Source organism: Scardinius erythrophthalmus (genome assembly GCF_964197995.2).
Source record: "Scardinius erythrophthalmus genome assembly, chromosome: 19".
In the NCBI taxonomy this organism is placed as follows: domain Eukaryota; kingdom Metazoa; phylum Chordata; class Actinopteri; order Cypriniformes; family Leuciscidae; genus Scardinius; species Scardinius erythrophthalmus.
Window position 1 is genome coordinate 35,631,392 of NC_138239.1, and position 12,993 is coordinate 35,644,384.

The 12,993-nt window shown below is 39.7% G+C and overlaps 1 protein-coding gene across 3 annotated transcripts in view; it reads left to right on the top strand.

Moving 5' to 3' along the window:
• Positions 1-9,477, top strand: part of paplna (papilin a, proteoglycan-like sulfated glycoprotein) — a 51,048-nt gene extending 41,571 nt beyond the window's left edge. For all 3 annotated transcript variants that reach the window (XM_081394525.1, XM_081394527.1, XM_081394526.1), the window contains 8 exons: positions 1,082-1,240; positions 3,661-3,788; positions 4,095-4,167; positions 4,936-5,076; positions 6,317-6,444; positions 7,190-7,298; positions 7,387-7,562; positions 8,406-9,477. In XM_081394525.1, the coding sequence (XP_081250651.1) occupies positions 1,082-1,240; positions 3,661-3,788; positions 4,095-4,167; positions 4,936-5,076; positions 6,317-6,444; positions 7,190-7,298; positions 7,387-7,562; positions 8,406-8,578 (1,087 nt within the window). In that variant the 3' untranslated portion in view covers positions 8,579-9,477. The remainder of the gene's footprint in view (positions 1-1,081; positions 1,241-3,660; positions 3,789-4,094; positions 4,168-4,935; positions 5,077-6,316; positions 6,445-7,189; positions 7,299-7,386; positions 7,563-8,405) is intronic.
• Positions 9,478-12,993: the final 3,516 nt, after the last annotated feature.

Consider the following 12,993-nt stretch of genomic DNA (forward strand, 5'->3'; position numbering starts at 1 on the left):
CGTCATACAAGTTGCAAGTATATCGGGGCCTTTATGCTTGCTGTGATTTCGCCAAGTGTTCATGGATCAACATCCTTGTTGGTCCTGGAACAAAATTCCAATCAACCAATCAGATTTAGGGGTGACATTGGGGCCTGATCAACCTGCTCATCAAGCAAATAATTTCCAGGGCCAACAATACATGTTGAACTGTTGACTGCATTTTATCTATTTCCCCATCCTAATGCTAACACCAAGTCCTAAATATAATAAAGCATCAAGTAATAAAGTAAATTTCTTCCATGTTACAAGTAATTCTAGTCATCATGTTTACGTCTCTAAAGAGCACTTCCGCAAGGAATTCCGCAAGATTTAGGGGCCATTTACACGACACTGTTTTCAACTAAAAACTGTTTTTTTTTTAATGAATTTTGCCCGTTCATTTACATAACAATGGTATTTTGGGGGCCTGAAAACGCAAACTTTTGAAACGGGTTTCAAAGGGCAAGTTTTTGAAAATTATACCATTATCGTCTCCATGTAAACTACAAAAACAAGAATTATTGAAAACAGTGACTTCATGCATATATGTATTATGTGTTCAGTCTATAGACGTTTAGTGTTTCTTTACAAAGTGACAACTACTGGCCTGGCAGCAGAATACAGCGTTTTTAATCGTTTTCACAGATCTGTGTGAACGGGGTGAATGGTTAACTTTTAGGTTTTGATCCTTTCCGTCTGTATAGGTTCTCCAGCCTCTTCCTGTGGTCTCGTTTGATTGAATTGTCAGCATGTTTGGTTGGTGTTGTTCTTTTGGGATCCTGTATTCCAGCTGTAGCCCGGTCAAGGCTGATCTTTATGCTTGCTGTGGTGACTGCAACAAATGCTTTGCTGTTCCCAATAGTACAGCATAAAGTCATATGTTCTCTTCTCTTTGTTTGTTTGTTTGTTTGTTTGTTTGTTTCTTTCTTTCTTTCTTTCTTTCTTTCTTTCTGCATGTCTATCTGTCTCTACCCCATCCCTTCTGTCTCTGTTCCCTCCATTCTCTGTGTCTTTTTCCCTTTGTCTATTTCCTCTTGCTCTCTGTACTCATTTACTTCAGTTGGACAGCTGTAGGTGTGAGTATAGACAAGACGGATCCCTCCACGGTGGAGGGGCTGGTTGGTCAGCAGGTAGTATTGCCCTGCAGGGTGACCCCACGGCCCTCCTCCACTGTGGTTGTCGAATGGAGACGCGACGGTGTCCTAGTTGACCTCGCCAGGTGAGTACCTGCATCATTTGATATTTAAGCAGCTTGTAAACACTTTATCACTATAAAAAATTTAAATAACCTGATAAACATGAAAGTATTGTGCAATCCATGAAGAATGATCTCAACTATCTTGGTTAACAAATATGAGTTGGGCCCCCTCAGAGGCCACACCCACAGCTTCCATAACTCTGAGCGAAGGTGAAGGATTGAGCCTCTTGCCTGAGACAGAAGATCCAGAGGAACCACACTCGGGTCGGCCAAAATGGGCCTATTAGCAAGAGACGGGCCCAGTCCTGGCAAACACTCTCTAGAACTCCCAGGAGCAGCGCAATCAGGGGAAATGCATACAGATGCAGCCTTGGCCACATCTGCACCATGGCATCCAGCCCCAGCAAAGCTGCATGCATCAGAGAGAGAACCATAGCGGACAGTGTGTTGTTTCTGGCAATGCGAATACATCCACTTCCTTCCATCCACAAATCTTTTCCATATGAGATCCATCACTTTGGGGTGGAGTCTCCACTCCTTGGGCCTCAGCCCCTGCCTCAACAGGATGTCTGCTCCCTGATTTCGGTGCCCAGGGATATGTGCTTCTCTCTGGGAGATCCTCTCACAGGAGGATCTGGTGTGCCAGTTTGTGGAAAGTGGAAAGGACCGCAGCCCCCTGATGATTTATGCTGGCGACCACCGATGTATTGTCTGTCTGGACAAGAGAGATATGAAAGGACGTTTTTCAGTGCCAGAAAAACAGTCATCATCTCCAGGCAGTTTATGTGCCAGGAGAGATGATGACCCCTCCACAGACCTAGAATCGAGCATGTGAGAAAAGCATCTGTCGTAAGCATTTTGTGACGACAAGGTGCTCCCAGCACAGGACCCTGGGACAAGAACCAGAGCTTCTTCCATATAATCAATGTTATCAAGGTAATTGTGCAGAACAGGTTGCCCCTCTGGGAAGACCCCCCATCTTGAGCCACCACTGTAAGGGTCTCATGTACAGCAGGCCAAAAGGTATCACGTCGGACACTGCTGCCTTCTAACCAAACAATCTTTGGAACTACTTGACAGTGCGTGACTGGCCTAGCTTTAACTCGGTCATGGCTCCCAGGATTGAATCGATACGAGCAGGACACAGATGTGCCTGCATCGTCAGCGAATCCCATAGTACATTAGCATCATAGTAGTTAGGAAGGTGGTTCTCTGTGCTGGAGATAGAACACTCTTCTTGCCGTTCAGCCTTAACCCCAACTCTTTCATGTAGGCGAGAACGACGCAGAGCCACCATGTGCTCTGAGTGAGCTAATATCAACCAATCGTCAATATAGTTTTGTACACAAAAGCCCCGGAGTCGCAGATAAGCCAGTGCAGCATCCCCACATTTCGTGAAAGTATGGGGTGACCATGCTTGGTCAAAAGGAATAACCCAAAACTGGTATGCTTTGCCCCCGAAAGCAAACCTGAGGAACTTCCTGTGTTGTGGAAGGATGGATACATGGAAGTATGCATCCTTGAGATCTATCGTGACAAACCAGTCCTCAGACCTGATTTGAGTCACGATTTGCTTCAAAGTCAACATTCTTGAACTTGAGCTTTTTGACTCAGTCCTCAGAGTTGACTCAGATGGCACAGATCTAGAATCGGACACAACCCCCTTTCCTTCTTTGGAACGATGAAGTACCAGCTTTAAAACCCAGATTCTTTCTCAGGTAGAGAAATAAGTTCTATGGCATCCTAGCCCAAGAGAGTCTTCACCTCTTGTCCCATAACCAGAGCCTGCTCAGGGCCCTCCATAGTGGGCAGGACCACATTGAAATGGAGTGAACGAGAGCCAAATTGAACCTCCTCAGAGGTTGTGAGTCTCCCAGTGCCACTACGTTTCCGGACAGACACTGGGATACCGTGTAAGCCTTCCCTACCAAATCTGAAGTTATTCTGACCTGCTTGGATGGAAGGCTCAGGGCCTTAAGGGACGGTGCCGTATCAGGGGAGAGATAGCTCGTAAGCTTCTGCTTCACCTTACCTGTGTTCTTTCAACCCCAGGATATAAGAAAAGTTTGAAACCTGGGGGCCGAAGACATAGGATGAGTATGGTTTCCTTCATGATCTCGACACGTCTGTGTGGAGGTCGAGAAAAAACATCAGGCCCAGACGAATGTCCTGGTCTATGATGTCCCTTCATGCCATTAGACACATGCTCCAAGACGCAGTCATATAGAGGCGTTCATAGTTTCGGAAATTCAGACACAGCGTGAGTTCCCTTTAAAGGGAACATGTAATGCACATATGATCGAATATGAGAGTAGGATTATAATGTTTACATAAACAAAACTTTCAGAATCTGCAATCAGATTGGATACATTCGGATTGAAGACTGTAGCTCAACTACACACTTAACGTAGTAGCTTTAAAACTGTGCATTGATAATTTAGGCATCAGCAGCAGTCAGATGGCTCTCTGTTGGTGGGTCCCATCACATTGCAGGACTCTGGATGGTTTCTGTGTGTGGCCACAAAAGACCGTGAGAGAGATCACCGCTACATTTACCTGTCTGTCTCAGGTTAGCTCTATCCTATCTGTTTATTTACTTACTAATCATTTATACTTCATTTGATGCTTGCAACCGTCACTATAACTATTAATCGCAGGGTTAATGATTTAAACAAACCCTTGAACTATTAAACAATGGTGAGAGTGCTATTACTTTTTCTTAGCTTTTTTCTTACTGGATAACATTTTACCTGGTGTCTGATAATATAATAGATAATAACATCTTTTGACTTGGGCCAGTGAGACCCACCTAGCAACCACCCACAATACAACAACACCTTACACAAGGAATATTTTCTTTCACTGCCAAATACAGGAACATCCCAGAATGGTGCAGGAATATCAGAGGTGGATTCTTCACAATCATTCACTTCACATTCATCTTCCAGGTACAAGACATCAATCTTTAAAGGGGTGGTTGAATATGATTTCACTTTTTTAACTTTAGTTAGTGTGTAATGTTGCTGTTTGAGCATAAACAACATCTGCAAAGTTACAACGCTCAAAGTTCAAAGCAAAGGGAGATATTTGCTTTTAAAGAAATAGTTTTTTAAGGACTACAACAAACGGCTGGTAGGAACTACATGACATTCCTCTCGGGTTAGTGACATCACTAACCCTAAAATTTACATAAACCCACCCCCGGGAACGCGATTTATAGATTATCAAGACAGAATATGCTAATCAATGACTAGAAGATAACTACACATAAGCTACATAAATTCATCAACTAACCATTCAGAAATGTTGTCTACATGTTGTCACTTCTTCTTGAGTCTCTCCATCAAGAAAATTAAAGGCTAAAAGTTTTTGAAATGTTCAGTGTTTGTCTGTGTGAGGTAAAAGGACACGAGCTGTTGAAGCTCTGCCCACTGTGCCGGGAGCAGCAGCTCATTTGCATTTAAAGGGACAGACACAAAAACAGAGCGTTTTTGCTCACCCCCAAAAAGTGACTATTTTAACATGCTAAATAAAAATATCTGTGGGGTATTTTGAGTTAAAACTTCACATCTAGGGACATCAGAGACTTATTTTACATCTTGAGAAAAGGGCATTATACCACCCCTTTAAATTACACACTGTTGGTGCAATTATGCATCACATATTCTCAATCATACTTGCATTACTCATCATGGCCCTTGTTTTTTTTTTTTCAGATTCAACATTGACCATTCGTCATTGGTTGAGGCTCGAGCAGGTCAGACAGCCAAACTGCAGTGCGCAGTGCTGCCGGTCTCTGCCATGCATGCGGTCACCATTCACTGGAGCAGAGCTGGACAGCCACTCAACTCACTCAGGTATCTTCATCTTCATTTCTGTTCAAAGCCTTCTAAAGCAGCATCCTACCCTCCTTATGGAACCTTATAAGTGAATGACTTGGAACGCTAAAATTATGAAGCTGCTCTCTGTGTCATACAAATAGCAAAGTGCACAAGAGACTCTGTTCATAATCGACTCTAATAGATTCCGCTGTTATTATATTAATTAGCTTAAAACTACAAAGAACACCCAATAAAAAAATAAAAAAAGCAACAACACTGCAATAATTTGCATTTCAATTAGTGCCATTAAAATACTGTTAGAGTTTTTGTTAAAGGTTGTATCAGTGATTTCAGGCCCAAAAATAAATTATCACATTCATCTAATCTTTCCTAACGATCCGCTAGCTGCCCGCCCCATAAGCATGCCGTCAAAAAAAAGTGTCTCTGTAGGCAGCCTAGGCTCTGAGATCTGCACACAAAAACAGTTGCTTTCACCATCACTCAAAACCAAAACAAATAGTGTTCCAACCAATCACCGACAGGGGTGGGTGTTGTGAGGTTTCGCACTCGTGCACTGCTGCCTATGACGGCTGCACGCGAAAACCTCACAACACCCACCCGTCGGTGATTGGTTGGAACACTATTTGTTTTGGTTTTGAGTGGTTCACCAACCAGATTGTTTTTGTGTGCAGATCTCAGAGCCTAGGCTGCCGCATTTTTTGACGGCATGCTTATGGGGCGGGCAGCTAGCGGATCGTTAGGAAAGATTAGATGAATGTGATAATTTATTTTTGGGCCTGAAATCACTGATACAACCTTTAATACCATTAATTAGTTAATTGATAATTGAATTTATTGAATTAATGAATTGAATTTATATTTTGTTTTCTTTTCAATTTAAGTAACATTTTTAGTAATTTTGTTGTGTTTTGTCATTTTTATAATTTTTTTATTCAAACTATAGTTTTGATTTAGTTTTAGTTAACTTAGTTTTAATTATTTAATTATCAACTTGATATCAACTATCAATGAGAAATGTTGCCTTAGCATCTAGCTAAAATAAAGTAAGTTTACTTTTTTTATTTTGGATTTTATTTCGGTTAATGTTAATAAAAACATTTTTTATGGGTTTAGTTTTAGTTAAAGATAATAACCCTGACAATTTGTGGTATTCAAGGAAATGCATTATCAACTTTTTTCACTGCAATGCATTCTCTGTGGTCACTTATTTCTCTGTGACATCTAATGAGTCGTTGAGTGTTGTCTCCTAATACAGGCATTCTCAACACTCTGATGGCACGTTATTGATTAACCAGCTGACGTCAGATGATTCAGGGGTTTATACCTGCACAGTCACGGACACCCAGAAGTTTGAAGAACGTCAAATCCAGCTCAGGGTTTTTGGTGTGTTTTATATTCTCTATTTTTGTGTATTTGAATAATAAGCACCATATTAGGGCTGCATGATTTGGAGGAAAATCTAATTGCAATTTTGATTTAAAATATGATTTAAAAAAAAAAGGTTTGTTGTGATTGTTTGCTGGGCCAAAATTGTATGGTTTTATGTCAACTTGGCTATAAAATAATAATAATTATTATCATTAAAAACATATTTTTGTTATTATTATATTATGTTAATATTGTTATTATTTATGTTATTATTATCATTACTTTTAGTATTTAAGAAAACTAGTCAAAATAATTGTATTTTACATTACAAATGTAAAATTACAAGTCTTAATGTCTTTGTTTTCAAACATTAAACCATTAAACTTTTATTTTGAGGGAAAACCACAGGAGCCCTTAAAGCTTCTCTTTTGTTGATAAGCACTTCTCATTACAAGTATGTAATGTTTGGTGCATGTTTTGTTCACAAATGCACATTAAATTGACTGTGACTCAAAACCATTTACTGTGAAACGAGACGCTGAAAACATTGGCGGATCATGAGCTGCTTGTGTGTAAATGAAGTGCTGCGCTTCACTCTGAAACACGCAGCGCATATTTATTCAGTTAGATCGCAACCTCTTCGATTTAATAAACGCACTAATAAGAGTTTGGTACTATTTTGATCAATGACGCAGCCCTTCAACATACTCTCAGTTTCTGGTCTCTGCAGTCTGCTTACAATGTTTTCCTGTTTCTTTAGGGGACCTCAGGATCACTAAAGCCCCCACAGACACCGATGTGCCGCAGGGCAGCACTGCTCAACTGCCCTGTGTAGTAACAGGAGAAAATGTGAAGGTTGGCTGGTCAAGGTCAGTTCAGAGAACACGGTTTGTAATTAAGTGTGAATAAAGCCTACATTGTACATCTAACATGACAGCGCCTCATCTCTCTGGACAGGAATGGTGTGCCAGTGCGACCCGACGGACTTCGTGTGCATGTGTCGGCAGACGGGACGCTCATACTAAATAATGTCCAGTCAATGGATGAGGGGACGTACACCTGCAATGCTTACACTGGGACGAACTCCGTCAGTGCAGCGGCTGAAGTACGACTGGCCAAATCCCCTCAACAAGGTCTGTGAAGTGAGGAGAACGAGAGATGACAAAAGCCGTGCTTCCATTACAGATTTGCGCAATACTTTTGCTATATTTTCTAAATGTCGATAAAAAACTATTGCGAAATGACGGCATTTCCATTAACCGATTTTATGCAATGAAACGTATTTTTTTTCTCTCGCGACAAGTCATTACAAAAATTATGGCGACGGATGTTGGTAGGTTTATGTATATCTCAGCCGCCGCACTAGCCATTATTAATGGAAAGAGACGTAGGTGTGTATCCAAGCTTTAATGGCAAGGAAATACCCTTATACTTGTGAGCGGCACATATGAGGTGTTTCTCCCTCATTTCTGCTTCAAGCTCTTGATAAATTGTGGCATTTCTTTGAGGTTTAGAATCCAGTATTCCAGTAATACTTTTGTCTTTTATGAGTTTAATAAAGAACTCTGTCTCGTCTTCTGTCCAAACACACCGCGTCATCTTTAAAGAATGATCGACTGTTACGTAGGTCAGGTGACCTGTAAATGCCCAAAAACTGTTTCCATTGCAGTGTTACGAAAATATTCCTTTCTCGAATTGCCTGAAAAACCACCCTGTGAGCGTAAAAACTTTTTTGCGATAAATGTGAGTTTTTGTGTTACTGACGTGTTTCCATTGGGTGTATTTTCAATATGTAATTTCAATGTCGCAATTTGAAGGGTAATGGAAACGCGGTGAAAGAAAAGCTGATCTGCAAGTTTTCCACATTTGCAGAGTAGCCATAATAAACAGTTGAGGAGGACATCCTCGTCTTATGATCACCTATACCTGTGAATGCATTTTAATTTGTTAGATTTTGTGTCTCACTCTCTCTGTAGACTTGGACGGGAGTCAGAGCTTGCCAGCGGACTGTGTGGATCAGCCTGAGTTGGCGAACTGTAAGCTGATAGTGTACGCGCGACTGTGCTCCAGCCAGTATTACTCCAGTTTCTGCTGCTCCAGCTGTGCCACATACGCCAGGGACAAAGACAGACCTAGGCAAATCAGATAGGTCATGTGCAATGAATCCAGCAGCCTCATTGGCTCACCTCATGATTTAACATCAGCATCACCGGCTCAGATCAACACTGACCTCAGATCTGCAGCTAGTGTCAGACTGAACTTCACTAAGTCAAACTGATATATTCAGTATTCCAGCCTCATTCAGATCAGAGTTTATTTATCTTTGTAATATACAGTATCCATGTGTCCATTTTATTGTGTAACTGTTTTTTTTTTTTTTTTTTTTTTAAGAATAAATGAATGTTCAGGATTATTAACACTGTAAACACAGAGATATCAGTCTCTGGAGTTATATAGTGGATTAGAATATACAAGAAAACTGATAACATACAACTTCTTTCATGTCCTTTAAATGTGTAGATTGTAGAGATGCACCGAAATTTAGGCAACCTAAAATATTTAGATGAAAATTAGTTTTAAACATGTCAGCTGTGAGAACACTGTGCTGTTTTCTGTTGATCCTTCAACAAAATTTCACCAAACATTATTTGTTGCCTGTCTCCCATCAAATAATCACAGTAAGCTCTGTGCTATGTTACTTGTGATATGAAACAAAGTCTGATCGTTCAAACTCTTTCAAATTTATCATGAAATTCAAACAATAAATGTGGTTTTGGTGCTCTTAAATGTGGCGTGACCGATCGCTGTAGCGCCTCAGTTGAACCGATCATCTCTTCCTCTTTACTACTAGTTACAGCACCAAATAAATATGAATAAAGGAGTGTTGAAAGATACAGTCCAACTTTAATCATGTCTCATGTAATCACTCAATTAGTGTTGCAACCGTAGAAAGACAACTATAAAACAGCTTGTAAACATTATGTCACGGAACGTCACATTTACCTCAGAAAAGCCATTCAATGACCATCAAATCGATAGTTACTTAGTAAAAAATAAAGAATAAATCAATTAAAATAATTCTAGATATATTCACTATATTAAATATTCTCTTCTTTATATTTTATATTCTGTATATTTGTACTTAATCTGATATATTTTCATTACAGCCACCATTTAAATGTTTATATTTTAACAACGGAGTTGGCTATAAACATTAATTATATTAATAATAAAGTTTATATAAAACTGTCATGACAAACTGCAATTTAAATGTTTATATACAACTCAGTTTATATGTGAGAGTTAATTGTCCAACAAATTTGATTGATTTTTTAGTCAAATTTGATTAATTGACTAATAGACAAATTTGAATTTTGGTTTCAAAACTTCAACTTCAATTTCAATTTCAGTGTTTCGGTAAAAAATAATTTCGATGCATCTCTAGTTTGATTTTTGTAAGTAAAGATTAATTGATTTTTGTAAGTAACGATTAATTGATTTTTGTAAGGAAAATGTGAGTTTAAATTTCTGTTTAAATATTAATGCCAAAAATGTCAATTAAGTGATCATGACACATAAACCAGTAGGCCTAAAAACCAAAGAAGGGTGATTTTCATTGAACACTTGTCCTGATTGGGCAGAATGGCTTTGTGCTGCTCACAAACTATGAGAGCATGAAATATTGAGTTTATCGTGAGTGACACAGATGAAAATCCCTGCGTTTCTCATGTCTACCATGAAGGATGTCTCGACAGAAAGCTGGGATTGGTTGGGTTTCCTGTGCAGCTGTTCTCATTACAGTACATCCGTCGATAGCTCATTTACTTGTTTGTTTTGATCATTTTGCTATTTAATACCCATGATAACTCTGTTGAATGAAGAAATAAACATTTAGACATTGTAAATACAAAATGTTTGTGGACATGATTATATGTAGATACAGTATGATACACTGAAAAAATTATTTTGCCAAGACCCTGTAAGATAAGGACCCCCTCGAAAATAAGATGGGGCATCTCAAGGGGTTATCCTTGAAAATAAAGAAAGACATTTTACAGGGTTACAACATCAATTTTAGCTCTTCCAAAAACATATCTGCAAATTTTTTTTTTTTTTTTTTTTGAAAGACCACATTTACATAGCCAATGGGTCCTATTGTTAAGCCTTGCAATGCCATTGAATAGTAAATCGTTTCACCAGATAAGACCCCATTCCTCAGCTGGGATCGTGCAGAGCCCTTTGAAACTGCATTGATTTGAACTTCAACATTCTGGTTGCCATTGAACTCCATTGTTTAGAGAAAAATCCTGAAATGTTTTCCTCAAAAAACTTAATTTCTTTTCCACTGAAGAAAGAAAGACATGAACATCTTGGATGGCATTGGGGTGAGTAAATTATCAGGAAATGTTCATTTTGAGGTGAACTAATCCTTTATGCAGTAGATATGCGAGGCAAACCTCCCCCATGAGGCTTCAAATTGTGGGTAAGAACTGGAATCTCTGGCATGCTCTAAGGCAGTGTTAATGGAAAAAGAGCCGAATCTGACCTTGGAACGTCAGGTGGCGTTGTGATGAACCTTGCCTCCACACTTCCAGAAGGTCAGAACTACAAGGTCTACGCCGACAACTACTTCACCTGTGTCCCATTAGTAGTTCGGCTCCTTGATCGTGGAATTATTTATGTAGGAACGGTCAGGCAAGTGCGCTTACTCAACTGTAACCTTGCAGATGAGAAGATCTTGAAGAAAAAGGGGAGAGGAAGCTTTGACATCAGAGTAGAGGCAAACCACAACATCTGTGCTGTCAAATGGTATGACAACAGGGCAGTCACACTTGTGTCATCCTTTGCTGCCACAGAACCTGTGCAAAAGATTCAATGCTGGAACAAAGCCACCAAATCCTACAAGAGACCTTACATTGTGGGTGCATACAACAAATACATGGGCGGTGTGGGTTTGTTGGACTCATTTGCAGCCAAATACAAGTTGCGCCACTGGTACATTTACATCTTCTGGCACACCATTATCCTTGCTGGGATCAACGCCTGGCTCCTCTACAAACGGGACTGCAAAGCTCTCAATATTCCCAAGAAAAAGAGGCTGAACAGGAGGCAGTTTCAGGGGCAACTAGCATCCGCTCTCATCCTGGTAAGAATCCATTTCTGCTCTTCACCACATTTAATATTTTATTAATTATACAGTTTTTAATGTATGTTTGACATCGCAATTGATTCTTTTCTAATCTAATTCAGACAAACACAGCCATTACCACACCAAGGAGAGGGCGGCCATCTTCAGCCAGTAGGAGCCCCTTGACGCCCATAACACCTCAGAAACCTGTGACCGCTCAGAGAGGACCGTCCTTAGGTAATGAGGGTCCACCAAGCCAAGAGGTCATGTGAACCACCAATGGATGGGCGCAGGGACATGGTCGCACATTTCCCAGAGAAGACAATGAGAGGACGCTGCAGACACTGCAAAAAAAGTATATTCGAATACGCTCTGCAGGAAGTGCAATCTCCGTCTCTGCTTTTCAGAGGAAAGGAACTGCTTTTGGGACTACCATTGCAAGTGAACACTGGACACTGTTTCTTTGACAGTTTTCAATCTGTTTTGTATTTAATATTTATATTTTATGTTTATTTTTAATACGTTCTAATTCATAAAAATATGATTATTATTATTGTTAATGATATTTACTGTTATGGTGCTATGTAAGCAATCCACACTTCAAATGAGCCCTTAGTTGTTCTATATATTTGTTCTGACAATGTGAGTGCAAATGCTGAAATTCTGCTCCCAAATAGGCCCAACGTTGCAATATTACAACATTTCCTTAAAAACTTACTAAAACATCAGTTTAAAAAAAAAAATCCTTCATGGTTTGCATCAGAGGCCTCCTACAAAAATATCTGACAGCTGGAATTTTTTCTTTTTTTTCAATATTTGGGTCTTACAGGGTAAATCATGACTTAGAACTGTGGATGTGAAGAGAGAGTGAAGACTTGAGTTCATCATCTTCAGCATAGGATCCTGCTGTGTTTTCTCTCAGCTTCCTCTCGTTCCTCCTCGCAGTGCATTTAGAGAATGATTCTTCATGATGATCAGAGTCTATGTCACGGGCTGGACTACGAAGGAGCAAGCAAATGATCATAAGATCATATTTATGAGTTAAACACACATGAACGGCATCATGAAGTCATAAATACCATTGGGAAGATCTTCTTTAAGCCCTGATATGATCCGAGTTTGGGGATTGTCAGTGAGAAACGTGGCAGAATACCACAAAATTCATTGGTATTGAGCAGTGACATTGTTAGGATTTTAACAAAATAAGCTAATTAAAGGAGTAGTTCACTTTTAAAATGAAAATTCTGTCATCATATACTCACCCTCATGTTGTTTCAAACCTGTATGAATTTCTTTCTTCTGCCGAACAGAAAGGAAGATATTTAGAAGATTATCATTAACCAGACAGTTTCTGGTCCCATTGACTTCCATAGTATATTTTTTCCTTCTATGGAAGTCAATGGGACCAGAAACTGTCTGGTTACTGACATTCTTCT